Source organism: Rhinolophus sinicus, linkage group LG02 (genome assembly GCF_036562045.2).
Source record: "Rhinolophus sinicus isolate RSC01 linkage group LG02, ASM3656204v1, whole genome shotgun sequence".
NCBI lineage: Eukaryota > Metazoa > Chordata > Mammalia > Chiroptera > Rhinolophidae > Rhinolophus > Rhinolophus sinicus.
Window position 1 is genome coordinate 5,416,437 of NC_133752.1, and position 27,797 is coordinate 5,444,233.

General features: G+C 55.4%; 1 protein-coding gene across 1 annotated transcript in view; it reads right to left on the minus strand.

The window, feature by feature from the left end:
• Positions 1 to 19,395, minus strand: part of WDR1 (WD repeat domain 1) — a 36,317-nt gene extending 16,922 nt beyond the window's left edge. The window contains exons 1-5 of the mRNA XM_074321372.1: positions 19,137 to 19,395; positions 18,575 to 18,696; positions 8,822 to 8,912; positions 5,434 to 5,581; positions 4,141 to 4,321 (exon numbers count right to left, since the gene is read on the minus strand). Of these exons, the coding sequence (XP_074177473.1) occupies positions 4,141 to 4,321; positions 5,434 to 5,581; positions 8,822 to 8,912; positions 18,575 to 18,696; positions 19,137 to 19,152 (558 nt within the window). The 5' untranslated portion in view covers positions 19,153 to 19,395. The remainder of the gene's footprint in view (positions 1 to 4,140; positions 4,322 to 5,433; positions 5,582 to 8,821; positions 8,913 to 18,574; positions 18,697 to 19,136) is intronic.
• Between the last annotated feature and the right edge of the window lie 8,402 nt (positions 19,396 to 27,797).

The window sequence follows — 27,797 nt, forward strand, 5'->3', positions numbered from 1 at the left end:
CAATTAGGCAGTAAGTGACGCCTGAGTCCGTACCACTGACAGGTACAGACCACTAGGCTCCAGGGCCTGACTCCAGGGTTCACGGGGACCAGCCACTCAGCTCAGGCGTCCCGAGCCCTCCCTGGTCCCACTGGCCCCTTAAGCTGGGCCACTTCTAAGCCTCGTGCTGAAACGCTCTGTGCCCAGCTCCTCGTTACCTTGTCAGGCGCCGGTGGAGGGAGAAACAGGCTGAGATGGCTGTGCTACCATCACCTCCTCCCCGAGCACAGCACGTGGCCCTGGCATCGGGCTCTGCAATGGGCTGGCACCCTGACCTGGAATGTGCCGCCTCCCACACCTGGCTTCCTCCTCACACTGCAGTTTCCACGAACGTGCCTCGAGGGGCAGCATGGCCGAGAAGCACAGAGACGCTCTCCGCCGGCCTCTTCTGCAGCCTGGACATACCTGCCCCGTCACACTTTCCCCTGGAGAAAGAGGGCCAGGTGAAGGGACAAAAGGCTTGTTCTAATCCTCGTTGGGCCACTCACTGTACTCGCTGTCCATGGGAGCGTGGCCAGGTCACTCACCTGCCCTCAGCCTCAGTTCGCTCAGGAGACAGGGAAGGCGACAAGACCAGGAGGCAGGGCCCCACCCTGCTGCCCGCGTGACCATCACTACTGCACACAATAAAGCAAGACTTTGAAAAGCAAGACCAGCAACACAAAAGGGAGGGTGGATGGTTAACGATGAGGCCAGGGCATTCTGTGTGCCCAGCCCAGTGCCAGGTCCAAAACGGGCACGTGATAAACACGAAAAACTGAAACTTCTGCTTTTTCTGCCCTGTGCACGGGGCAGAAGGAAATGGAAAAAACCACCACCAGAAAAGCTTGTGTATTAGAGATCAAAATTTACTGACTGTCTAAGAAAGCAACACTTCTAGTAACAGCCAAGACTGAAGTTTCTGGGGTAACTCACCCCAAACTGTTTGGAAGTGGGACACCCCATTTAGAGCCAGCTGTGATGTGTAAACGCCATACACAGGTGGCAGGTGAAAGCTTGTCGTGGAGCAGCTGGCCACCGGTGCCACACACCTCAGTGGAGAGACCAGCAGGGCCACCTCCACCACCGGTGTGCTCCACCTGCTCAAGGACACTTAGGCAGATGTGGCGGGACATTCCCACTCCCAGGTCACACAGCCTCAGCCCGGACAAGCAGGCCTGGGGGGCAAACGAGGCCCCTGACACTGGACTAAGCCTTTATTTCACTTGCCACAAACTATCTCACTGACCTGGGGCCTGAGCTGGGGACACAGCTCTCACAGATGCCACAAGGCAGCCAGCTCGCTCCCCTGGCAGGAGGAAGCAGGGGGCTAGGGAGGCACAGACAGTTGGCCAAGGCCACAGTGGGCCAGGTGCGCAGACCAGGCAGGCAAAGACGCTCTGTGGGGCTGCAATTGCACACACCGTCTGTCACAGGGACATGCTCGGCGGGAAGAAATCCTCAAGGCAGAGGCAGGAGTAGGCAAGGTCCCACGTGCCTCCCTTTTGTGCTGAAAGGGGAACCTTCGCCCCCCCAAGTGCCAGTGCTGCCCAAAGAACTCCGTCCCACGCTGGTCTCCCATGATCCTGGAAGTCCCCTCCCGAGTCGCCCACCACATGTGAAATGTGGGTAGGTTTGGGGACAGGCTGGTGCTGGGGCCCACTCCAGGTGGAAGGTTCGTGCACCCCAGGTTCCTGAAGCCTCTTTAAAGCCCCTTTCAGGTTTAGGCCAGCAAGGACTGAGGCTGGCCCGAGGGCCCGAGCGGAAGCCAGCAGTCTGGCTCAAGTCGAGCCATGACTCAGCTCCAGAGGAACCAGGAGTCTACACTCTCGGTCTGCGCACAGGAGCAGCTGGTGCAAACCAGGGGACGCCGAACAGAAAGGAAACGTGCCGCGGCCCCCACTCAGGCCAGCAGGCGGCCCCACTTGAGTAACTATGGTCACTCTGCTTCACTGGAAAAACTGCCTTCACTTCCTCACAGGGTCGCACAACATCAGCTGGGTTCGCGTGGACTGAAATGCAGAACACCGCCTCTTTTCAAAGCGGCAACCTGAGCTCGACCCCTCTGTGCTCCTCACACGTCTTTATCCTGTGGCCTTAATGAACATGGTCAAGAGGAAGGTGGCAGGAGCTGGACCCTGGATGGGCAGGCAGCCCACTGCCTGGTCCTGCATGCCACAGCTTGACTCTGGGGTTGTGAGGGCCCCGGGCACACACGCACACAAAAGTCATCAACACCATAAGAAGTCATTTCAGGAGGCTGTGGGGACCCGAGTGCAGTCCCGTCCCTTCTACACTAGGCCAGCTGAGCCCGTCAGTCTTTGCCAGTGGAAGACCCAGGAACTCCTCACGGACACTCAGCTGCCCACCAGCATCTCACGTCCTTCCCATGGGTCTGTGGGGCCAGCGGAGGGCGGCCGCCATCACCCTGTTTCCTGGGGACACCCAGAGGCACGACCAGCCTGAAGGCCACAGAGCCGGCCGGCTGCAGCACTGGCTGCCATTCATGTCCCTTGGTTCCCAGCCCCTTCTGATCTCTATACAGGATGCACGCACAATGGGCTGCACAGGAAGACCTGGAGGTAAACTGTGCGCCCACCGTGGAGACAGGTGCGGGCTGGGCAAGCTTTTCTACCCAACACTCCTGGGCTGGGCCTGGTGGGGGTGGCTCTTAGGTTAGAAAGGAGAACAGAGACAGAAAGAGTATTGCAGCCACGTGAGCACATGGAGCAGGTTGGCAGGACGTTGAGGGCACAGGCTGGAGCTGACTTTGGGCTCCAATCCTGGCTCCTGGGGCTTTTACCCACAACTGCAAAGAGGAACTCATCCCTCCAGGCAGGGAGAGGAGCCCGCCCACCCCCAGAACAGTGGAACCAAACAGACGTGTGAGGGCTCGGGGAATGGGCATGGCTCACCAGGACGGCCTCCTGTGGCCCTGGGACCTCTCATCTTCCTCCCTCCCCGCTGGGTGCAGCTGTCTGACTCAGCCTGAGTCACTGCATTGCTGGGTCCCTGTCCTGACTCAGAGAACACCGACCACGAACCACAGGCTTCAGCAAAGCCATCGACAAGGCCCCGGAGGAGGAGGGCACGTCCCACGTGGCACATGCCACTTGGGCACCAGCCAGGCCCTGCTCAGTGGCCCCAGGACGAAATGAAGCCCGTCTCATTACTAACTGGACCTGAGCCAAGATCTGTGTCTGAAAATTCTGCCCACCGTGCAAGGCCTGCCCTCTGGGGACCCGCGGAGGCAGTGCCATCGTCCTTTGCAGCAACACCCTGCCTGCTACTGATGATCTACTGCACTGTCACAAAGTTAACAGGCGTCCCCAGTGAGCCTCTTCAAGGACATTCTCTCATTTAGTCCTCGATGAGGTGGGACACGGAACCGCTCTAGACCTGTGCGCTGGTCAAATTCACGGTGAAAACGCTCTGATGCCGACGTCCCTCACACCCACATTGCAGAGGGGAAAAGTGAGGCCTAGAGAGGGTCAGGGGTTAGGCCCTGTGCCAGTCAGGAGCATGTGCAGAACTGGAACTGAGACCACAAAACCCTGACCTTCCACCAGGCACTGAGACCAGGCATCTCCGGGCGAATCATCTAATTCTTTCCATCACTTGTCACTTCACAGAGGTGCCCCTGCCCCGGCATCTCTCCCAGGAAGGCACTGGGAACAGATGTGGATGTCCCTGGAAGCTCACCTCCTCTGTGACTTTGGTGGCTCAGCAGGTCTCAAGGTGGCACACCCAGAGAGCAGGCTGACGCCAGCCCTGGGCTCCCCTTTGCTAACAAGGCACCTTCTAAGGAGGATGCTTGCCGGTCACAGGGCTCGGAGAGGCTGCCTGCCCCACACCGGAGTACACAGCTCCCAGAGGGAAGCCTGCGCAGGCCCCTCCTGCTGGGACACCCACACCACCCTAACTGGAGGCCCCAGGGCTGGTGTGCTCCTCCACTTGTGTGTGGGGGTCCCCCCCCCCGCGAGCCCTGCTTTCTGCTTACACATTAATGGTGTGTGCCCGCGACCTCTCTGCCACCAACATCTAACGGGTCTACACCCTCCGGCTTCACGTGCAAACCTCAAAGTTAACCCTCAAACCATCTGACAGACAGAGTCCACTTACGCCAATTGTAAACTTGAACTTGAAAGGTGGCCCCTCAAAGAACGCGGCGCAGTTGTCGTCGCTGCCGGTCGCCAGCCGGTACGGCCGGCTCTGCTTGATGTCCACGCTGTTGATGACTTTGTTGTGTCCCGTGATCTCACCCACGGAAGAACCACTGTCCCACAGGAAGACGGCGCCAAACCTTTACCAACGAGAGGAGTCACAGGAGAGAGACATCAGTCCTGGGAGGCTGACGGGACTCGGGCAGCTGAGCGGCCAGTGCTCAAAGGAAGGGACTGGGCGCTGGCGCTGCAGCCCCGCTCGTGACCGAGCTCCACACACGCTCGTTCAGAGAACTGACACTGAAGTCTGTTTGGGCTCTCGGCTCTACACAGCATTTGCCGAAAGCACAGAGAGCACGAGCCTTTGGGAAGGACTGGGCGTCCATGTTTGTACGGCCGAGCGCCAACCAGCCTCCCACGTGGAAGGCGCCTTAGAAAGCACCTGACAGAGGACCGGCCATAGGGCATCATCAGTGGGCTAATAGTCTTTACTGGGCGGGACCAGGAAACACACCAGTTACCATCCTCTCCTAGAAAGGAGACGATGCCTTGCTCTAGACTGGCGTTCAGTGCAAACGTATTGTTTTGGTTACTATTTGCAACCAAATGAAAAAGGAATTAAGACCTACGGGAATGATGTGAAGTGATACCTACCAGAACCTGCGTTAAAAGGAGCCTCCCGGTAAGGGAGGTAAAGACCTGCGCCTGCCACGGCCCAGGGCGGGACGACAGCATGGAGGAAACCTCACTGCATTTGGAATAAGAAAACCTGGCTTGCACCACTGACCCGCTGGTCATTAGACCCGTGGGTGCCACAGCCACCGAGGGCCGCCTACCCAGTGTCCAGCTGCCCCTTCTTCCTGAGTAAGGGTGCTGGGGTGACGTGCCCAGCTAGGCGTGGCCCTGTGGCAGCTGCTGGGAAGGACCTCCTGCAGTCTCCCTTTCCTGCTTACTGCTCCCGGGATGTGGCACGACGGCTGGAGTTCTAGGACTCTAGAGACGGAGAAAGAGGGCCTGGGCCCCGAGACCACCCCTGAGGGGCTCACCCGTTGTTATGCCAAAGCCCACTCAGTGGCTCCCGCTGGTCACACCTTTGTGAAGGAGGCTGGAGGGCTCTGCACCTCTGGGGACTCATCGTACACTAGTCCCAGCTAGCACTGATGTCACTGCACACCCCAACCCACCAGGGGCACCCCGGAAAGAAAGCAAAGCAGGGGACATGGGCAGGGAGGGGCCGAGGCCAGAGACTCACTTCTCCCTTCCTTCCCCGACCACTGCGATCCTCTTACTGTCTTCTGTCCAAGCAATGTCCTTGATCTTCCCAGCGAAAGGCTGATACTCGTACTTCAGGAGGTGTTCCTTCTGCGTGGTATCCCAGATCCTCAGCTTCCCAGACACATCTGCAGACACAATGGGAGGGGGGTGGTGAGAGCCACGGTCACCCCTGGGCCCGGGCCACGTGGGGCCCACAGGCCTGCTGCTGTTGGCCGAGGCCGCAGCCGGGAGGGGGGCCTGATTCAGGCAGGAAGCATCTAGCCTCTTGTTAATCAGAGCCCGCCGCCTCCACGAGGACCGCTGCTGGGTCAGCGCCCTCACAGGTGAGCACCACATTACAAGGCCTGCAAACCCAAGACATCAGGCTGCAGACTCACTTGATGACAGTGTTTCTCTCCCTGTAGGGGATCTAAATGGCACAGGGGCCTTGGGCACTTCCTTATCACACAGGAACTGAAGCTCTTCATTTGTACAGTGACAGTAACTAGTGACTCCCATCGCCCCTGGGCGTGCTGTAGTCCCAACAGAAACCAGGTGAAGCTGTGCAGCCCGGTACATGCAGGTACATGCAGGTGTGCGCGTGGTGGCCCCCACCTGGGGTCTGCAGACCCCGCTGCCTTGCAGTCCTCTGCCTGCGCCCCAGGCAACCAGCAGCCCCTCATTACAGCACAGCACACCCCACATCTCATGACTGAGGTGTGAGTAAGAGCCTTTTGGGAGACAGGTGGGTGGGCACTGGGAGGAACTGTACTACAGACAGAACTTGATGCCAGGCCTGTAGCATCTGCCTCGGATTCGTGATAAAGTAACACCCCCTTTCCCTCCCTGCCACCACCCTGTCACCAAGTTCCAAGCACCAACTCCCACCCACCCCCCTTCCCACACGAGCACTGAATTTCCCCATTAGCAGGAAAAATGGAGCACTTCACATAAACTCTTGAGGCTAAAACCCCTGGCCCAGAGCAGGCTGCTCCCAGCAGCTTAGCTGGTGCGGTGTTTCCAGGACCCCCGGCCCACGTCAGCACTCAACACAAACTCTACAGCGGTTCTGAGAACAGCTCTTGTCCTGCTCACGTGGAGCCAAGCGAGGGGAGAGGTAGAGGCTGCACCGGCTCCAGAAACATGCTGCCCGGGGGCTCCGGGGGCTCAAACACCTACAGCTGAACCGCCAGAGTCATGCAGTCAGGCCTTGACAGGTAGGTGCCTGTCTTAGCCCAGCCCTCAGTACCCCGTAGGAGTTGGTCCTAACTAGTCAGTGAGCAGACACCTGGCACCCACAGCTCAGCTGTGGGACAGACAAGACGAGATGCTAACATCCACGTGAACAGCACTGGGGGCTCCCAGGGAGCCCCTGGTCCTCTGCAGGCGAGGTCCAGGAAAGCTGCCTGGCGTGTCACCCGAGGGGAGGTCCAAAGACGACCTGGACCTCGTTAAGTGCCTTTGCTGAACCGGCCAGTGGGGAAAGGAAGGGACGCACAGACGCCGGCAGTGGCAGAACAGGAGCGCCGTGTGTGGGGAAGGGCGCGCACACCCAGCAAACACCAGGCCGGGGTCCTCTGTGCTCAGGCCAGCCCTGGGGGCTGCACCGAGTCATGGAAAACATGACCGAGGGCGCCCCAGCCTCTCACAGGATGAGCCCAGCTTGCCCACCTCCCGGGGCTCCGCAAGCGGCTCGCCTGTCGTTCCGGTCAGCTCAGGCGCCGTTCCCGGCCAGGCAGCACAGCAGTTTCCCCACTGCCTCCGCCCACAGACCGTCAGGCTCCTCCACTGAGCCCCGCTTGCTCACTAAGTTCTTTGCAGAAGCAGCTGGGGCCCGAAAAACCACGGGGCTGGATGAGGTGCCCAGGCCAGAGCAGAGGGCAGACCAGATGCTGAGTGCCACAAGTGCCAAGCCCCGTGCTAGGAGCTGGGGGCACGGCACCTACCTGAGGTCTCCAACGGGACAGACAAGAAACACAGACATCCACTCACCCATCGGTTGACACAGGAAGAACAGCACCACAGTGCAAGGGGACAGAGTGACTGGAGAGGCTGCTGCTCACACCGGCAGTGTGGCCGGGTCTCCCTTCCACGCTCCTCACCTGAGCAACCCGCACATCCCTCTCGGGGCGCGGGGCCCCAACTCCGGAAAGCCTGCCTCTGCACAGCCGGGGGCGCTGCACCCGGACGTCACCCTGCTTGGGCACTCAGGGCACTGAGCATGGGGCACAGACACCAGCATCACAATGACCTGAGGAAGCTGCCACCAGAAAAAGGGGAATGGACCCCACCCCGAGAACCACCACACGGCACTGTGGGTCCCCAAGGAGAGCCGCACTTTCCTGTTCAGGGCCGAGGGCCCAGCATGGGCTTTCTCACGCAACAAGCCTTCTAGAAGGTTCAGTCGTTCAGCAGACGTGGACTAGTCAGACTTACAGGGACCTCAATACCCAGCAGAGGGCTGGAACCCCACCGGGGAGCGAAAAGCGAGCTTCCCGAGGTCCTGGGACCCCAGCCCCACCGCAGCCCCACCAGGTACCAGGTACCCATGAGGCAGAGAGCACATCCCCGCCCCACCACACTGTCTAGCGCAGGGCTCTCACCTCTGCAGTGACTGTTTTGCTGTCTTCGCTGTACAAAGGATCAGAGCACTAGAAATGTAAACTGTGACTTCTACCCAAGAATACTGGGACTCGCGCAGCCCAAGACGCCCTTGGTTCCCCCACCGAATTAAGAAAATGTCAAATTAATCCTTTACTTGTGTGCACTGTGCTTTGCAAAAGTCTGCGCCAGCTTTCCTCACCGATTCTGCACGAGCACCCAAAGGCACTGATTTCTGTCTGGGTGATCACCCTGGCCTGGGGACATGGGACAGGGCAGGCCTGGACCTGCCCGTGATTCAGCAGCCGGGCTCCCGGCTCGTGGCACCAGCGCAGGTGTGCTGTGCCAAGCAGGCAGTGGGGGCCCTCACCACACATTTCTCTCCTGAGAAGATAGTTTTAAAAGGCACCAGGGCCAAATCGTGGGGCTTTAAATGAAGAGGCATTTTGCTGGCAAGCAGGGCCATGAAAAAAAATTCACAGGGCTAAAATAAATCACAGGATATAAATAAGAGCAAGTTTTACAGATGGAGTCAGAGGTCTAAACATGAAAACCAGCAAGTGCCCACTCCGATGCATCCTGAGGCAGCCACCCACAAAGGTGTCTGTCTGGCCAGTCTCCCAAGAGCACTTCTGCTGACCTGAGGCTGGAACCAGCTGGAAGGCTGCAAACCACCAACTTCTGGGATGGGGCTATCGGGTGGCTTATCCTTTCCTTGTCAGCCCCAACTGAAACGAATGACACCGCATCCACCTGCCACCCCCCAGCCCTCCACCCCCAGGTACCTCCAGAGGCGACGTAGAATCCGCTGGGCGCGTACTTGGCCACCACCACCTGATGGGCATGCTCTGTGTAGATGTCGGCGAGCGCTGGGTTCTGCAGGAAGAGACCCGAGTAAGCACAAGGGACGCAGGCGCAGTCAGACTGCTTTCCGCCCTCCCAGCTGGTGGATGTGGGGGGAACAACACACACACTAACGCAAAACCTTCATAAAGAAAACCCCGGAAGTGTACCCACCGGCCTATATACCTACTCCCTGCCTATCGTTGGATGATAGAATGCTAGGATATTTCAACTCTTTCTCTTTAGTCTGTGAGGGCCGAATCCGAGGTGATGTTCTTTCCCATGTATTGGTGAAATATGCACATGACACAGACATTTCCTTAAAAGAAGAAAATCTATGGCTCTAATTTTCTTCTGCTTGTGGAACTCGCCAGCTGCAGCTGTAGACTTCTTCAAATCAGCTGTCTTCCAACTCCTCCAGAGCTGGTCTCCCCTGCTCAGAAACAGCCCTGTCCCGGCTGCCACGTGGGGGATGACCCAAACAGAGCCCCTGGCTTTGAGGCCCTAGAACAGTGTGGTGGGAGCCTGTCCTTGTCAAAAGCTTCGTTTAGGAAATGTGGATTCCCCACTCCCTTTCCTCGCACAATCCCAGGTTGGCTGGACTCCGCAGTAAGAATGAGGCCCACGTGTGGGACTAGAAGCATCCTTACTACTCAGAAGTAAGGTTTACTTTAACTCGGTTTCCTGAAAGTAGATCCTGGCACCTCCCGCCCGGCCCCCACACAAAACCAGGCCTCGGCACACCTGTAACACACTGAGCTGCTCTTGGTTTGTCGGGATTTGCAAGCTGAGCCTGCTTTCAGGAGGGAGAGAACCGGCCATGGAATCCCTGACGCTCGCTGTCCGCTTTCTGCGAACCACGTGCTCTCTGAAAAGAGGCAGCTTCCCACAAACGAAGTTCCAGCGAGGCCGCCCAGCTTTCCAGAAGCAGCCACTGCAGGTGCATCTAAACTGACCCCCAACTGCACCCCCACCTCTTCCGGCCACCTGGTAGTTGCCTCTCCCCCATCTCCTTAGAGGTCAAAGCCTATGCTCTTCTCAGCCTCCCGCCACAGGAGCGCCACACCCCGTCCCACCAGACTGCCACCACCAAGCTCACCCTAGATACCAGCCACCTTCTGCCAATCCTGTTAGTCCGTAAATGCTGTTCCCTCGGCCAGCAACACCGCTCCCTGCCTGCTAACACCCACTCCTCTGTGCATCAGGCCTAACTGAAGGGCTGTGTCAGGCGGTCTTCCCCTGCCCTGCGCTCCAAGCGTTCCACACACCCGGAAGCAGTCAGGCACTGGGGTCCCTCAGCTCGAGTCCTCCCCCAACTTCTCTGTGACCTGCTTCATGTGCATGTTTATCTCTTCAGGCATCACAGCAGTTAGCAAATAACAGGTGCTCAATAAGTAATTGTTTTGGGGAAAAGAAAGTTTCATAGACCTTTCACCCCAAGACTTGACATTTATTATGTGACATTAATATATGTGGTTCATAAATTAACTCCATGTCGGAATAAACATTTGCTAATGAAATAAAAAAGATAGCAAGTATCCAAAAAAGAGAAAAAAGATATTATGACTGTCAGATAAGCAAATGAAAAGGAGCTCAATGTCATTAGTCTTTGGGAAATGCAAATTAAAACTGCAACAAGACACCACTTCACACCCACTGGAACCAGTAAACTTAAACTTAAAACACTGATGCCACCAAATGTTGGCAGACACACACACACACACACACACAGAAATGTTCAGGTATTGCTGGTGGGAATCCAAAACAGGCATTAGACAGTCAGGCTGGTTATTTCTGATTAAAGATACCATACAAAAACCTAGCAATTCAACTCCTCGGTAATTACCCAAGAGAAGTAAATGCACAAGTCCACAGAAAGTCACGTGCATGGTCAGAGATGCTTTATCCGTAACAGCCCCACCTGGAAACCACCCAGAGGTGTCCCGACTGGAGATGGAAAACTGCTGCGTCCATCCAGTGGGATCCGGGTCAGCAATGAAGAGGCCCAGCTACTCCCAACAGCAGCAGCAGCGATTCCCAAAAGCACTACGCCAAGTAAAAAAGCCAACACAATGTACGACTCCTTTTGTATGAAATTCTAGAAAAGGCAACCCTCAAGTGACAGGAAGCAGAAGGGTCATTACTAGGGGCTGGGAGTGGAGCCGACTGATCGCAAGGGGCTGAGGGGGCTTAGTGGAATGTCTGGAATGTTCTAGATTATGGTTATGGTGGTGGTTCCAGGACTATATATATCTCAAAATTGTATGTACTTCAAAGGAAGGGATTTTCTTACACCTTAATTCCACCTCCATAAACTCAGATGCCTGGTATCCACGAAATGTCTGCCGAATCCAAACCGCTCCTGCCCAGGTTAGCCCTTCAGAGTCTCACGCTGTGACTGTGACAAGTCCCCTCACAAAAAAGCTGGCTAAAGCGGGCTGTGCACAAGCCACCATATCAAGGCCCTTGACCTAGGGGTCTTACCCCCCACACCGCGGGCCCCATCAACCCACTTACAGAGGAGAAAGCCATCCAGAGGGCAATTACCCACCCACACTGGCACTCACAGCTAGGTGACCTTGTCCCCACCCTGCACTGCCATGAAAAGGGTGGGCTCCACGGGTGCCCTGGAGGAGGCATGGAAGACAGTAGGCAATGGCCCTGGGAGGAAATTCTGCCCTAAAAATTCCTTCCCCTAAATGGGCAGGGCATCTGCAAGGGCAGGCCATATGAAACCCCAAGGTTGTCCCTAGCAGGCTCAGCACCAGAGTCCTGGGCTGGAGGAGACATCATCCCTCTCGACTGTCTTCCAAACACAGCTGGGCCCGCGGGGCAAGGAGGCTGCACAGCAGTGCCTGAGTCAGCGGCTGCCCCTCCCCAGGCTGCTACTAGAGGTAGAGAGGACACCTCCCTGTCCCAGGGCCGGCGCACTCCACGTCAGCCAGGCCTGGGTGGCACCACGCCTTGACCTGATGCCCACTCCCAAGTCTCGCGGGGGCCAGCACATCTCCCCACCCCGCCTCCTGTCTCAGGGAAGGAAAGCAGGATTTGGGGGTAGCAGCTGATTTGGGGAAGGGCTGTGAACCAGGGAAACTAGTCAGGGAGGGAAGGAAGCCAATTCTGGGAGCATTACTGCTGTGGCAGGGGCTCCCCTCCCTTGGGCCCCAGGGGACCTTCAGAACAGGGCTCCAGATGTCCCACGGGGCGCCCAGTCTGGGGAGCCCCTCTTCTGGGACGTCCTTCCTGTGACGCCACAGGCGACACTAGCTCTTGCAGACAGAGGACAAGACACTGCAGGCAGGAGCAGCCCTGGCAATGGCGGCCCTGTGGGCACCAGGCACATGTGGGCAGAGGCTAACAGAGCCCACGAAACCTCCTGCGGCCTTGCCTGCTGCCCTGCCCTGCCCCCCCCCTCCACCACAGGCTGCCCTGCCCTGCCCTGCCCTGCCCTGCCTTCCCAACAGCTCCCAAACCCACCTCGGCCAGATTCCATCCAGCTCTTCCTATGCCTCCTGGGGCCGTGATGTTATGATCTCTTCCCAATTGCTCTCTACCTTCCATCAATCCACCAGTCCTTAGGTCCCAGCTCTGATCACCCATCACTTCCTTGAAATCCTTCCCTCAGGAGATGCAGGACCTGACCCCTCTGCCTCCCTGCTTCCCAGACCCCCCATGGCCGTTGACCCAGCCAAGGCCCCTTCCTTCCCAGGGCCCACCTCATGGTGAGAACAGGACCTGCCCCCATACCACGTCCCACAAGGTGCTCCCTGCTGAGCTCAGGGCCCAGCACAGGGCCTGGCGGGGCGCTGGGTGACTTAGTTGAGGGAGGGGCAGAGCTCAGGGCTCTGAGACTCTGGGAGTAGCTCCAAAATGCTGCCCTCACACCTGGGAGGCCCGAGAGCCACCCAGACAGGGAAGACGTGAGCGTGCTTCAGCCTCACTGTTGGGGGTGGGTTCAAGGCCCAGCAGTGCAGGAGCCGTGGCCACGCCTGCCTCCCACCCCCGTGCTGAGGCCCCTCCTCAGGACCAGCAAACCACACTCCCCAGCACCTGCCCGCAGCACAGAAGGGGGAATTCCTTAAACACTGTGTCCCTGGCAGGTCTAACTGAGCCACGCCTACGCTCCCCAAGGTTTTCACACTCCTTTTGTCCTCAGTCTCCGTGCTGAGGGGTCAGACGCCACCTCACCATTTGATAGGGAAGGTTCAGTGATGGCCCAGGTCACAGGGTAGGGCAGCTTTTTCCTCGGTTCCTGGCCCACCGTGACCCGATGGGCACGTGAGGAGGCGGGAAGGCCTCCAGAGCCAACCAGCGTGGAAGCTGTGCGACAGCACTGCAGGGACCTCTGCGCTTCGGTAGCTGCTGGGGCCCTAAGACCGCCTGGGGAGTCCTCTGACCAAGGAGAGTGAGCATGACCTTGCAGGACTGTTTCCTGGCTTTCTAAATATCCCTGGTTCTGCAAGCACTCACTGCTAACTGGACCTGTGTAGTAACGATTTGTAAATCTGCAGGGCCCTCTGTCCATTGGCGACGAAAGGCCAGCTACCCAGCTCCGAAGCGGCTCCACAAACCTGTGCTTTCAGACTGGCGGGTCTGAGCCCCGGGCCACACTGCCTCAAAAGACAGCAAGACTGCACCCAGTATGGTCCCTTCACTCCCCCAAAGACCTCCCACATCTCTGGGCTGGCCCTGGGTCCAGTAGTAAATGAAGGACTTTACATAAATGGTGCCCAGCCTACGAAGGAACCAGTGAGCACCAACCACCCCGCCCCACCACCACCCAGAGGAACGGAGCCCTAACTTAGGATCCCAAGTCCTCATCTCTCCTCCATCAAATCACTACGTTGTGACACTCTTCCCTTTATCTGACTTGGTCTGGAATGTCTTCCCTCCTACCCAATTCCCAGTGACATTGAATTAGCTCTTAACACCCAGGCAAAGGCCACCTCCTCCAAGAAGCCCTCTCCCTGATGCTCCAAGCAGGCAATCATCTCTCCCAGCCCTGAAAGCCTTTTCTTTCCTGTCAGCTCAGTGCCTTCCCAATAAAGCAAAGCACACCTTGGCACAGGCGCCTCGAGGGCTGCCTGCATGGCCCTGGGCAGACCAGTAGCCCACTGGATGCTGCCACCTCCCTTCCTGTCTTCCACTTTCCCTCTGCCTGCCCAGGGCCGTCTGACGAGTCAAGAGAGAAGACGGGGGTGGGGGGGGGGGTGTTGCTGCTCCCCGGTTCACGTCCCAGCACCTCCCAGGACTTCGGTGTTCTCGTCTCTAAATAGACAGTGTAGTATCACCCAACAGGGAGGGTGTGACGACGAAGGCAGATCATGCACTTGTCACAGTCCAGGCAACCCTATAGGGATACTTGTGAATTAACTCAGTTAAATCTCACCCTGACCCCACGATAACATTATTCTTACAGATGTGGGAACTGAGTTGAATAAGACAAGAGCCCGGCCACTGCTGGCCCAAAATGTGCCCATCAGAGACCAGCTGGGATGCGAGGAGCAGCTCAGAGTCACATGCAGGACGGGAACCAGCCAATGGTCCCAAAGATCAGGGGCGGGCCTGGAGTGCACACGATGGGCTGTTCAGATCGAGTCCATGGTAGGGGACTCGCCTTTTCTGGCTAAGCGCCCGGGAAGCAGAGGGAGGGCCTGTGCAGACCTAGAAGCCAGCCGAGCAAAGCTTGGGATCCAGGTGATTCTAAGGCCACATCACCACAAAGCTGGGAGATTCCACCACTGAGACTGCAGAAGTAAAGAGGCCCTTTCCACTGCAAGGTCTACAAGTCATCCGTAATAAGCCCACATTCCAAAGCTCAGGACTGACGGGGATCTCAGTGGGCATCGCCAACCATTCCAACTTCCACGAACCATCCAGAAATATGACCACTTCTCTGCTGGCCTCAAGCATGAGGATGCAACCTTTTTTTCACCTCAAAGGCTTTGATAGCTCTCCACACCTCCATCAACAAGGTATGAAATGTACCAAAACCACCTTGCAGGAGTCCATTAACAGTGCTCAGAGGACACAAGTCAAACTTCTTCCAACCTCAGTGCACGCGGTTCTGTCTAGATTCTCCCCATCTCTGCTGTCTGTCTCAGTCCTCTTCCGGGGGAACTCTTACTCATCCTCCAAAACCCAACGCAAATGTGCCCTAGCGCCAGAAGCCTTCCCTGATACTCGGTGGCAGGGATGGTTCTTCCCTCTTGTTCCCAATTCAGTCAGGACACTCTTCTATTCAAGTGCTTAACCAAGTGCATTAGAATGTTACGTATCAGGGTTCTTCAATCGCTACTGACGTTCTGGGGTGGATTGCTGCTGTAGGACAGTCCTGTGCATTGTAGGATGTTTGGCACCAGCACACTAGGCAGCAGTAGCACAAAAGTGTCCTCAGACATTGCCAAGTATGCCTCAAGAGTGGTGGCAAAACTGCCTGTCCCTGAGAACCACTGATTTCAACCTTGGTCACTGTGGCTACAGGCAGAGCTCAGCAGGACGGGGGCTGAATGTGTGTGCAGAACATCCAGAAGCCAGGACGGGTTGTACCTGCCCACGAGCACTTGCCGAATGATGCGCTGATCCCTGAGCAGCTTCCTAATTGGTCATCCTGCCTCAAATCTAAGATGCACAATTGTCTGTCTACCATAGATTTGATCGTACCTTTTTCCCAAAAACAAGACCTAGCCGGACAATCAGCTCTCATGCGTCTTTTGGAGCAAAAATTAATAGAAGACCGGGCCTTATATAGTAAGATATAAGACTGGGTCTTCCATTAATTTTTGCTCCGAAAGATGCATTAGAGCTGATTGGCTGGTTAGGTCTTGTTTTTGGGGAAACACGGTATCATTGGCTGCCTCACCTCTGAATGGTGCTGGTGCCCACTGCACCAGGCCTGGGATCTGCAGTAGGGCTGCCTGACCACCTACGAGCCCTGCACACCTGTGCTGCCTGGCCCCCTCACACTGTGTTCCAGCCCCGACCATCTCTCCAGCCCCTGAAACTCTGCGGCACCCTCTTGCCACCCGCACTTCACCTGACTGGCACCAATGACCCTCCAGGGCCCTTCCCCGAGCCTGCAGGCACGCAGAGCCTCCTGTGGTGAGTGCCCACAGCACCTCTGCTTCCTCTGTGCCAGTCCTGACAGGTTCCTGAGCGGTTTTGTCCGCTAGACTGCAAGCACCATCAGGACAGGCTCTTACAAACTTTGCCTGGAGCTGAGTGTGAGGTGTGAGCCAGATGGCGAGGCCCACCCGCCACAGTGAGGGACAGGAAAAGGAGCAATGGGCTCCTGTTTTCATGTGACCAGGCCAGTGTGGTGCCAAGAACAGACTGGAGCAGCCAGGGTGCAAGCAGGGAGACCACTGTGGGCTGTCTGCTTGGGTTTTTTGTTTTTGTTTTTTACAATCCAGGATGGTAGCTTGAATGAGCGTGGAAGCAGAGAAGTAGTGAAAACTTGTCAGACTTTCAAGTTACTTTGAATGTAGAGTCAACAAGATTCCGTGAAGAATTAAACATGGCATGGAAGAGAAGCAGGGAGACAAGTCCAAGGTCTGGGGCCTGAACAGCTGGAGATATTGCATTGCTGTTGTTGGGGGACACATGGAAACCCCGATGTGCACTGGGCATGTGAAGTGAGATGCCAACGAGACATCTGCTGGACATTCCACGGCCGGGTCCCACCTCCCTTTCCTGTCCGCTTCTCTCTCCCTGGGCCTGTACTCGAACCCACCATCTTCTTTCCTAGCCCCTGACTGTTGAGGACCCTTGTCTGTGTCACTGGAGTACTCGGCCCTAAAATCAACCCTACCACCTTTACTGGAGTCCCAACAACCCCGCAATCCAACAGGAGCCCACTGCCCGATTTGCATCAGAACAGGGAGGGTTGCTCCAGCAGCACCGCAGGCTGTCCGGCCCTGCAGACACTTACAAATAGGTGGGAAGGGGAAGCAGACATGCTCTCAAAAGAGAATGGGAGACTCTGGGGTTCTGGTAAGAATAAAGCCCTCAGAAGAACGAGCAGTATGGGTTTCACAAGTCAGGGACCGCCTCCTGCAGAGGGGTGCTTGTCAGCGGCCACAAATAGCTTTTCCACTGGAACCAGCTCATTATTAGCTGCCTTCACCTCACTGAGCCTCACGCCCCTTCAGAGGGATGGGCTGTAGTGTTTCATAGAACCAGACACAGTAGGTACTTCACGAGGGCTGTATCTGGAAGTGAAGGTAAACGGCCACCACACGTGCCTGCCTTCGAGTGGTCCAGTCTGCATCCCTGAGACGCCGCTGTGCATTTTATGTGCCCAACTACAAGTGAGTACCTACTTAGGGCCATCCCAACTGTTCTCCCACTTTCAAGCCCCCCCCTCAACACCCCTGGATCTTTACGGTCTCAGTCCTTGGTGGTGCTTCCCTCACTCCTAGTGAGGCCGAATCAGCTTTCTAGGGATCCGTGAGACTAGCAGAGCAGCTGTTAGCACCTTCAAAGCACATTCACACCCACCCACTTCCTCAGCTGAGGTGCCCCGCAAGCCTCGGCGGGGCAGAAACTGCCCGAGCTCCATCTTCCAGCACAGGAACAACAGCACTGGCTGGCTGCACCAGAGAGATGGAGGCAGAGCCAGCAGCACCTCAGACCCTGCACAGGCCTCTCTTGTTACAGACACGGGAGCCGAGGCCCACACAGCCCCTTTATTCCCTCAGCGAGTTGCAAGGTCCTGAGGGCAAGCACGTCTGATCAATGACAATCCCAACCACCAAGCTAGTCACAACAGATGTGAATTTAAGGGGACTTCCTTGGGGAGCATCACCAAGCAAAATCATCCACCTACACACTGTGCATAAGGTGAAACCCCAAGCCCCGTTCAAGGCAACCCCCTACCCCAATGGTCCTACTGGCACCTCCAGTTTCCATGCCCCATTCCATCACTCAGGTCGAGAAAGGAAAAGAAAGATTTCAGCACGCGATCCTGGCAGGGGGGAGACTGACAAGCAGACCGTGTCACTTCAATAATCACAAAAGAGTAACAGGAATTTGCAAGGATTTCCTAAGGAATTGGCTCTAGAAGCATTCTCAGCCTGGGTACAGGAGGCCTGTGCCACTGATTCATGGGAATTAACTGGTTCCTGGTTTTGCATGGGGCGCAGCTCTGCAGGAGGAAGTGAGTCTGGAGTGTAGAGGTCTGGGTCTGAGTCGGGGCTCAGCCACACTAGGAGACCCTGGGTTAATGATTAAACATAAACACCATTTACCAAGCGCTGGGTGTGTGCCAGGCACGCTAGGCTGGAGGGATGCATCATCTCACTCAGTGGGCAGGGCTGCCAGGGGAAGTGGGGGGAGCCTCTCATCTCATCATCTCCATTTTAGAGATGAGGAAACTAGGGCTCAGAGGCCCAAGTCACCCACCGCCCCAAGGTCAAGCTGCAGCTGACCCCCTGTCTGATCTCCCAAATCCAGAGCCTTTACGCTTATGAACTGAATCAATCTGAGCCTCAGTTTCCCCATGAAGAAAAAGAGTCGGGCTCAGATAAACTTGAAACAGTCTTTCTGGGCTTTGAGGTGTGATTCCCCAGGCTGAGGGGGCGTGGCGTCCTCGCCCTCCCCAAGCCACAGGGTCAGAAATGAACCGGGGGAAGGGGAATGAACCTAAGATGCGCAGGGGCCGAACCGGCGCCTCGTGGTGGTAAGGGGATACTCACGTCGATGTTCCTTAGGATGACGCACTTTCCATTGGTGTAAAGAAAATTATTGCCCTTGGGGTCGCCGCCGATGATTTTGGAGACGCCCCTCTCCACCTGGGGGAGGCTGGCGAACACCTTCTCTGCGGAGACACAAACGCGACGAGGCATGTTAGGGTGGCCCCCACCTCGGTCCCCGGCTGGGCTGAGGAAGGAGGGGAGGGAGGCGAGCAGAGGCCCAGGACCGGTCTCAGCCGGTCACCTGTTGCCTCCACCCGGAGGGTGGCCGCCACTCTGAAGGAGCGCAGGGGACCGCACGACTTCCTGGTCCACGATCCCGGCCGGGCCCTTCGGGGACGCAGAAGCTGCACCGGGCCCGGCCCGAAACGCCAACTTTGCTTCCCTCCACGGGGCTGGATCGCCGCCGGTAGCCCCCGAGGGCGGCGGGGCGCTCACCGACCTGCGCCCGTAGCCCCCCAGCCCCCGCGCCCCGAGACTCCGGCGAGCCGCCCACGCCCCGACGATGGCCGAAGGTCCAGCAGCGCGGGCGCCCACCCCGGGGGCACCGGGGCGCGGCACTTACTGATCTCGTACGGCATCCTCGCCCACTTGTTACCGCGCCGCGCTCTCCGAGACCCTCCGGGGCCGCCCGCGCCGCAAACCACACGGGCCGAGACCGAGCCGGGGACAGGGACCGAAAGGCGGCGCCGGGCGTGCCGGGCGCGGAGGGGGCGGTCCGAGGCTGGGGCTCCGAGGTCCGCTCGCGCCCTGCCCTGCGCGTTGCCGCTGCGGACGCACCGAACCCGGAAGCGCGGCCCCGCGCGCGGCTCGCCCCCAGCTTTGACCATATATAGTCAAGCGCTCAGCTCGGCGCTGCGGCCCTGGCGAGCCTGCGCGGACCTGGCCGCGCCCCTCCCCCACGCGGGTCCCGCCCGCGCGCCCCGCCTCCGGAAGTGGCGTCTCCACGCGGCCCTGTGAAAGGACGGCGTGGGCGGTGCCTGGCCTGCGAGTGGCCCCAGGGGCGGGTGGGCGAGGGGCATATAAGCGTGGCGGGGTGGCAGCGGCGTGGGCTCGCCAGCGGCCTCTTCCTGAAGTTTCGGGTGCGCAGCGAGCACCAGCGCGCTGTGCTGGGGGTGGCGGGGAGGCCTTTTTCGTGCCTGTGTTTGCGTAGCGGGCGTCCCCTGCCCATAGCTTCTGGCCTTGTGGGCGCCGGGTGTGCAGGAGCTGCGAGGCGGCCGCTCGGGATTTGCAAACACAAGTGCTTTTTCTTTCTCTTTCTCTTTCTTTTTGTAAAAGCATGAAAAAGCCTTTTGGAAAAGCGCTAAGTGGGAGTCGCTTTTCCGCTGACACAACTGCTGGCAGCGGGAACTTTGCGGGTGTGTCTTGCTGGGCTCGAGCTCTCAAAACTGTTAGAAAGTAAGGGGCCAAGAAGAGCCAGGGCAGCAGCTGTGGGTCCTGAGACCAGGGCTGACTTCCTGCTCAAGAAAGCAGAAGGAAAAAGGGAACTTTTGTAATACCGAGGTAGGGGCTCAGAGAGAGGGGAAAAACGGGCTCCAAAGTGTTAGTTTGCGTTTCACCTTTCCGTGGGGGTCTCGCTATCTTTCTCTCTAACTTGGCAGGGGAACGGTGAATGGGAGAATGCGTAAAGCACCTATGGGCACGTCAGGGTTTTCTAGCTTGGCCTTCAAACGTTTGAGTGTTTCTTGACTTTCTAAGCTAATAGGAAATTCTGTTGGCTCTGTTTCTCGAAACGTATCCAGGTTAATAATTTGCCTCCTTGGCTATTCCTCTTGCAGAACCGAGCCGAGAAGGTTCACTTGGGTTATTGCAAGTGTTTCCTATCTGGCTTCTTGGTTTGTGCTCCTCACCTGCCCCACCTTCGTCTCTATTTTCCATACTGCAGCCTGTGTTTCTTGTAGATTGAAAATCAAATCTCACTGTTCCTCAGCTTAAAACCTATAGGAACTCCAAGCCTCTCAAAGTAAATGCTAAAGTCCCTGAAATGGGTTCCACAAGACTCCATCTACACTATTCTGCCCTCAACTGTCCCCTCCCTTACTTTGACCTTGAAGCTCCAGGAAGCACCCTCGTTGCTCCTACCTGGAGGCCTCTGACATCTGTCTTCTACCTGAAATTAGTCATATCCAAAAGTACCAAAATGTTCCAAGTGTCAATTTCTTGATGAGCGACACCTATCCTGACTATCTTATTTTAAATTGCAACTTTCCAGCCCTTGCAAATACTTCTGATACTCCCTTCCCTGACCTATCTAATAAGAGTGTGTCCCTGGCACATGATGATGCTCAAATGGCTGCCCCAGCACCCCAAATGCAGTCTCAATCAAGATTCAATAGATATGAAAGTAGTTTTGTGAACTGGGGGACCCTAGAAATGTTTTTGTGCAAAATGGGGCGATTCCTAAAGCAGAAATGCAAAACACCAGTGGTCTACAAGTGGGCACTGTAACTATTCTGAGAAGCTAGGATTTAATGATCAGGCCTTAATGGACGGGCTAAGAGCAGCTGTGCCAACTTAAGTTCACCCTTCGGGCACTTATGTGATGGAAAAACTGATGTGAAAGCAAAACTAAGGCACCAACCTCAAGCTCTTGCAAGCTGGTAACGCGTATGCATGTGCATAGTCTTGTGGGATTCAATGCAAACTTAGGTAAACCGTCCCCAAACTCCTGGCAGGCTGCCAGGCTCTGCAGCTTACTCTTGGCTTAAGAGGAAGTTATATGTTGGTCTGGGGCCTTAAGCTTGGGATGGGGATGTTGTTTGTGATAAAAATCATAAGTATGTCTACAGACAACATGACTTGGCAGGCAGTTGCTGGGGTTGAAAGGAAGAAGAGGGGTACCAGGGCGTTATTCCTATTTGTTTGTGGGGTGAGCGGTGTTTGGTTGTCTCAGCTGTAAGCGCTCAGTAACACCTGAGTGGGGCCAGCTGTACCTAGCGTGGTTCCAGAACTTTTCCTTGGGTTTTCCTATTCCCCAGCTATACCTTCCTTAATACAACCTCATCTAAGTGTGCCTTCTGTCTCTGGTGGGGACCCTGTAAGTTCTCTACCCCAGTGGCTCATTGCTCTAGCCCAGCCACTTAGCACCTCACTTCTGTAACCAACTGCCTCCTGGGCACCTCTGTGGGAATGTTGAAGGCCAGTCCCTTCAACTGAATCCTCAAACTATACTGAAGTAGTGTTTGTTACGTATTCACTCCTAAGCCTGCTGGATTAATAGGTCTGCACCCCTCCCCCCGCCCCTTGGTAACTAAGCATCATGGGAATGGGGTTTCCCAACACTTAGCGAAATGCCCGCCAAGTGAGACAAATCAAGCTGCTGATCTGCGTCCTAGAGGCAATGAGTAACGACAGCATCACCTGAATTGGTATTGAAATCCCAAGCGTAAACCAGTCTCTCAAAAACATACTGCTCAGCGCAACGCCGTAAAGAAAACTTCCTTGAGGAAAAGTCCTAGGCTGGCTTTGGGTCAACTGGTTGCAGTTACTTGGGTTGGGTGACTTGGGCCAAACCCTTAGATTGGCTTTAGGTCTGTGTACCAGGCCTTCTGGTTTCCCCTTGAAGGAGGGACCGGGGTTCAGGTCAGTTCTGCCAAAAGGTTTCTAGTGAGATGAGGGCTAAGGATACCTGGCTCTATAGGAATCCACCTCACCCTGAGTGTGCTTAGTCTCAGCCCTTGTTTCATCTTCCATAAACGGGAATGTATGTGAGGCTCCTGCTCTCAGGAGCTTCTGGGAGGAGCAGAGAAGCAGCTGAGCAGAGAAAGATAAGACAAGGAGGTGTGAACTTCTCCCCAAGGCCCACAAACCTACTTGCTCACTTGTAACCCTCATGTCCAAGCTCAGAGGAAAGGGATCTCCTTCCTGTTTGTTCAAGTGTGTCAGGCACCTGCCAGGGGCTCTGTGCCAGGAGCAAGGTGGGCACTGTCTCTAGGAGCTCCCGGTTGGATTAGTCGATGTCCTGGATTGGATGTCTGCCGTGGGGAACCTTTCCTGTCACTGGCCCTGCCCCCTCTGGGAATCTTAGTCTGTTTTCTGGGCCCTTCCCTGTAGCTTGTAAACACGTTCAGCTAAGCCACATTAAGAACCATCTTTAAAGTGTTCCTGGAATAGATCACCTCCATCGCTACTACCTTGAGCCAGCCTTCCTACCATCACCTCCAATCTGCACCAGGAGCAGCCTCCCACTTCCAAATTCCCAGAGAATCTATCCCAGTTGGGTCATCCACCGTTCACCTATGAAGTGGGGGTGGGGAGGAGGTTGCATGGGGCAGACTTAGCTACCAGGTACCCGCCTGGTGACCCTGGAAATCTGGGCTGGGGCTGGGGGCTTTCCTACTAAAGGGAGAACTGAGGTCTGGGCCATCCCCCCAAAGCTCTCTACTGCTTTTGTCCTTTGTGCCTTTGTCAAAGAGGATTGATAATGCAAAACCCTGACCTGCCTTTGTTACCCTATACAAAGTATTCACCTCTGCTGTGTAAATTCTTCCAAGGCAAGTGCAAGTGAATCACCTCCGAGTGCACGCTGTTGCTGGGCCCCTCCATGGGCTGCTTAATTGAGAACAGGTGTATTTAATGGGCCAATGGGGCCCTGCACTTTGCAAACGGGAATATCTAACACCTGTACCCAGTGCTTGACGTTTTCAGACCCTTGCAAGCTGTGGGACAGTGTGCATAAGTTACTTTCCCATTTGAGGTTCTCTCCAGCAGATGTACCTCTGTCATGCGGGGAGTCATGGGGAGTCATGCGGGGTCTCTGGTCCTGCTCCCCACATAAGAACGCAGGACATGGTGAGGCCAAAAAGGAACACCCACGGAGCCATAAGTAGGGGAGTCATACCATTATATTCTCGCTGGCGGCTGGGTTGGAGAAACAGGAAACAGGAACCACACAATTCTCAACCCTCATTGTGCCGCTTGCAGGCTCAGCCACCATCTTCTTGCTAGCCCCCATTCTCTGCTAGCGTAGCCACAGCAGTTATATTAGTGGCCAATGGCTCACTGGTTACAGCTGACAGCCAACTAGCCACAGCTCATGGCCATCCAATCACAGTTGATGGCCATTTACTACCTGAGCCAATACCTTTCTATGTGAGGCCGAGAGCCTGGAAACTGCTTTCTGGGGCTCTGTCCCCACAACCGCCCAGAGGAAAACTATGTAGCTCTGCATAGCTTCAGGCCAGTTGTAATCTGGATCAGGGAACACATCTACTCAAATTACTGGCCTATTTGTTTAAACCGTGGCATCACAGGCAGCTAGACCTGCACTATCTGAGCCTTGGAAGGTCCGGGTGACGGTTAATTGGCTGGAGCCAGCAAACCTGCTTTGAGACCCGGCCCTAAGCCTGTGTGCGGGGCTGCGATACTCCTCCCCCCACAGAACGGTCTCCTGCCCTTTTCATTTTGCACAAAACTTCAGTGAGGGAAACCATACGGTTTTGTCCTTTTCCATGTGACTTACTCCACTTAGCATAATACCCTCAGGATCCAACCATGTTGTTACAAATAACAAATGAAGAAGAAAACTATCTCCTGTATATATAGATGACAACAGTGGTTAGCAGAGGGAAAGGGAGGCGGAGGGAGAGTTAGTTGGGTTAAAGGGGTCAAATACATGGTAACAGAAGGAAACTAGACTTTATATAATTTTACACTTTATTAACCAGTGTTACCTCAGTACATTTTTCAAGTCTCAAAACCTCCCGTGAGCTATAAAACGAACGCAGTGCTTCTCCTGCTTTTCCTAGCTGCTGGTGAAGTGGCAGCCTGAGGACGGGAAGGGGCCTTCATCTCAGCCTCCCCGAGAAGAGAGGTTCTCTCTAGAACAGCAGACCTTTCAGCTGTTGCACTTGGGAGAACTTGGTGAGAGGCATTGGCTTCCGTGCTCTCCCTTGGGTCAGATGATGACTTGCTCAAGTTCACAAGTCGGGGTGCGGCCAGGCTTCAGGCTCGGATCTGCCTTCCGAGCCCGAGCTGCTGTCCTGAACACGTGAGGAAGGGCCGAACCTTTGCAAGTCGTAGAGTAAGCTGCCTTTCTGAGAACACTCTCGTTCTAGTAAATGCTGTTTCCCCGAAAATAAGACCAGGTCTTATATTAATTTTTGCTTCAAAAGACATTAGGGCGTCTGTTCAGGGGATGTCTCATTTTTTCATGTACAACAACCTACATTTATTCAAATACAGTCATGTCATCTCCCTGGGACACTGTCATGACATCCTAAATGCGTCCATCTGGCTGACGATCTTAAGTGGGGCTTATTGTCGGGGTAGGTCTTCCTTTCGGGGAAACATGGTGGTAGAATTCAGTAGCTCTTCAGGCAAGCTCAGGGCTGTTCGTCACTCCAGTTGAAAAGCTCTGTCCCTTGGACATTCAGGATCATCGTGCTCCCGCGTGCCCTTCTCCTGACTCCATCCCAGGACACGATCTGGCATCTCGGGCTCACTGCGTCTCTGCTGGGCTCAGCCCTGACCTGGGCTGGTCGCAACCGTGAAGCACCTGCTCGGTTACGTGATCCCCTGGCACCCTCCAGTGGGGTCAGGTCTGAGGGTCACCTGGTGCCCTTGCTGATGACCTGGAGCCTTGGGTCAAGAGTGCTCTGTTTTCTGCAGAAAGCTTCCTAGGACAACCCCAGGCCTGCCTTGCTCTCTGGTCTGGTTCGCAATTGGGTCCTTCGCCCCAGCTGTTGCAGGCATGGAGAAACCTGGATTTCCACACACCTGAGTCCACGGTGTGTTCAAGTCCCAGTTCTGTGGAATTGGCTCCAATCCCTTTCCCGAGTAACTCAGGATCTCGGGGAGTGTGGAAGCATTCTGGAAATCCAGCCTGGCTTCTGCCACCACTACCTACCTCAGACCACTGCCTCCGCCTCAGTCACTGCTGCCTGTTTCCAAGCCCTCTTCTGACTAATGGGCTCCTCTAGCCCACTTACCTAAGATGGGAACAGAGGCCCAGCTCCTCTGCCTCAAGCACAGAAAACATGAGGCAGGTGTATTTGGCTGAGGGCTCTGGCCTGTTTGCTTCCATGGAGAGAGCGGGGCAACGATGATCTGAACCCCTGTTTCCCCATCCTCTCCGTGGGGGAGGCGTGACCAGGGAACTGGCCGGGCATAGCTGGGCCCTCAGGGTCTGCCTGCGTGCCAAGTACAGGTGCCCTGCTCCCTCCAACTGGTCGCATGTTTCCATGTAGACACCCCCACCCCAAAGTGCCCAGGCCTGCACGTGGCTGGCTGTCGCCATGCTGCAGCCTACCCGTCTGTCCCCTCGTACCTGCCCCTAAAGAAAGGAGAGTCTGTGAGACTGATCCTTTCAGGGACTGTGCTTCACCTTTGTGCTTGCACCTCATGTCTCCCTGTTTGGCCCCAAAAGATGGCTGGTCAGCCAATGACGAGTAAGATTCCCCACGGGGGAGGGAAAACCCAAGCCAGACACAACCATGTGGGGACCCTCTGGGGAACTCTCGGGGTTCGTAGGTGTGAGCACAGCCCCCACCTTCCCCTGGCTAAGGAGAGCCTCTGCCTCTGCGGCTGCATTCCTTCCCACAACCTGCAGGGGAAGAGATTCAATGGTGTGCTCTCCATCTATTCATATGCATAAAGGTTTTGTCCCTTGGGGAAATACACACACCCTGAGACTTAGGGTTCTGCTGCCTGCAGGCAAGGGTGATTGGCTTGAATCAGTTTCCTATTATAATGTATGGGATTCACAGATCTTGAGATTGACAAGCTGTATCTCATTAACCTCCTCACCTAACTAATAAAAGCTTTGTGTTGGCCAGATTTGGGGCTCAGCCCTTGAGTCTGGAGTCCCTTGGCCCTGCTAGCTCTCTATTCTTGGCTATTGTCTTTCTTAACCCTGCGCCGCCCTCCTTGCTCCCCACAACTTTTGTCGTGCATGACGCGACAGCTGGAAAGATGTATTTGCTAGGGCTGCTGTAACTAAGGACCACAGCTGAGTGGATTAAACAACAGACTTGGTCTCACTCTGGAGGTTGGAAGTCTGAGCTCAAGGTGTCAGCAGGGTTGGTGTGTTCCTGCAGGTTGTGAGGCGTTAGCTCCACGTCTCCCAGCTCCTGGGGGCTTGTTGGCACTCTGGCTGAGGGAAGCATCACCCCATCTCGGCCCAAGTTCACAGGATGTTCTCCCTGGGTGTCTGTGAACCAAATTCCCCTTTTTGGAAAGACACCAGCCATATTGGATTAGAGCCCGCCCTACTCCAGGATAACCTCATCTTAGCTAATTACATCTGCAATGGCCCTGTTTCTAATAAGGTCCCATTCTGAGATAGTGTTCATTGGAACTTGAATGTATAATTGTGGGGGACACAATTCAACCCATAATAGTAGGTAAGAAAGGGCTTGCCTGTCATACCTCCCTGTTATGCACCCAGCCAGAGCCCCAACCCATGGCCTCTGAGCCCCTTGGAGAGAAACAGCACAAAACATTTCCGTTTGCAGACTGTAGGTTTGCCACCCATTCTGGGGTAACTGCCCTTGGGAAAACACCCAACCAGGGTACCAAATGAGAAGGTGTCCTACCAAAGGGTCACCAAAGAAGTGACTATAACAGTTACTCCCTGTTGTACCCCAAGATTTGGCTTCTGTTCTAAAATGTTCAAATACAGCAGCTTAGAATAAATAGCCTTTAAAATAGCCACTGGATGATGTCAGAGGGGTAGTAGATGGGGGGTTATCACTGTGTGAGGGATATAAATGATAAACGTCTAACTATTACATTGTTTTGTACACCTGAAACTAACAAAAGTTAAAAAAAAAAATAAATATGAAGAAAAAAAAAAGCCTAAGAATGGATGTATGCAGCTGTTTGTCATAGGTCAAGTTTAAAAAAAAAAAAAAATTAACTGGGAATGGCAAATACTCACAAAATAGTTCGAACTAAATAAAGTAGGGTGAAAAACTGGCAGTACTGCTTGCTGCCAATTGTATATAAAAATATGTAGATTCTGGGAGAAAATACATCAATGCTAATTGATGGTTACCTCTGGGTGGGGCGGGTGTGAGGATTATGGGTGATTGTTATTTTGTTTTCATGTATTTTCCAGTTGTCTGCAGTGAACATGTATTGCTTATAAAATTGGAAGGAAAACAATAAATGTCATTAAAAAAACCACTGAAACATTTTGGTTATATTTGGGTCTACTTGGCTCTGGTGCTGCCCATGGGAGCTCAATTTCTCAGCCCGACTGGCATGAAATACTGCTGGTCCAAGT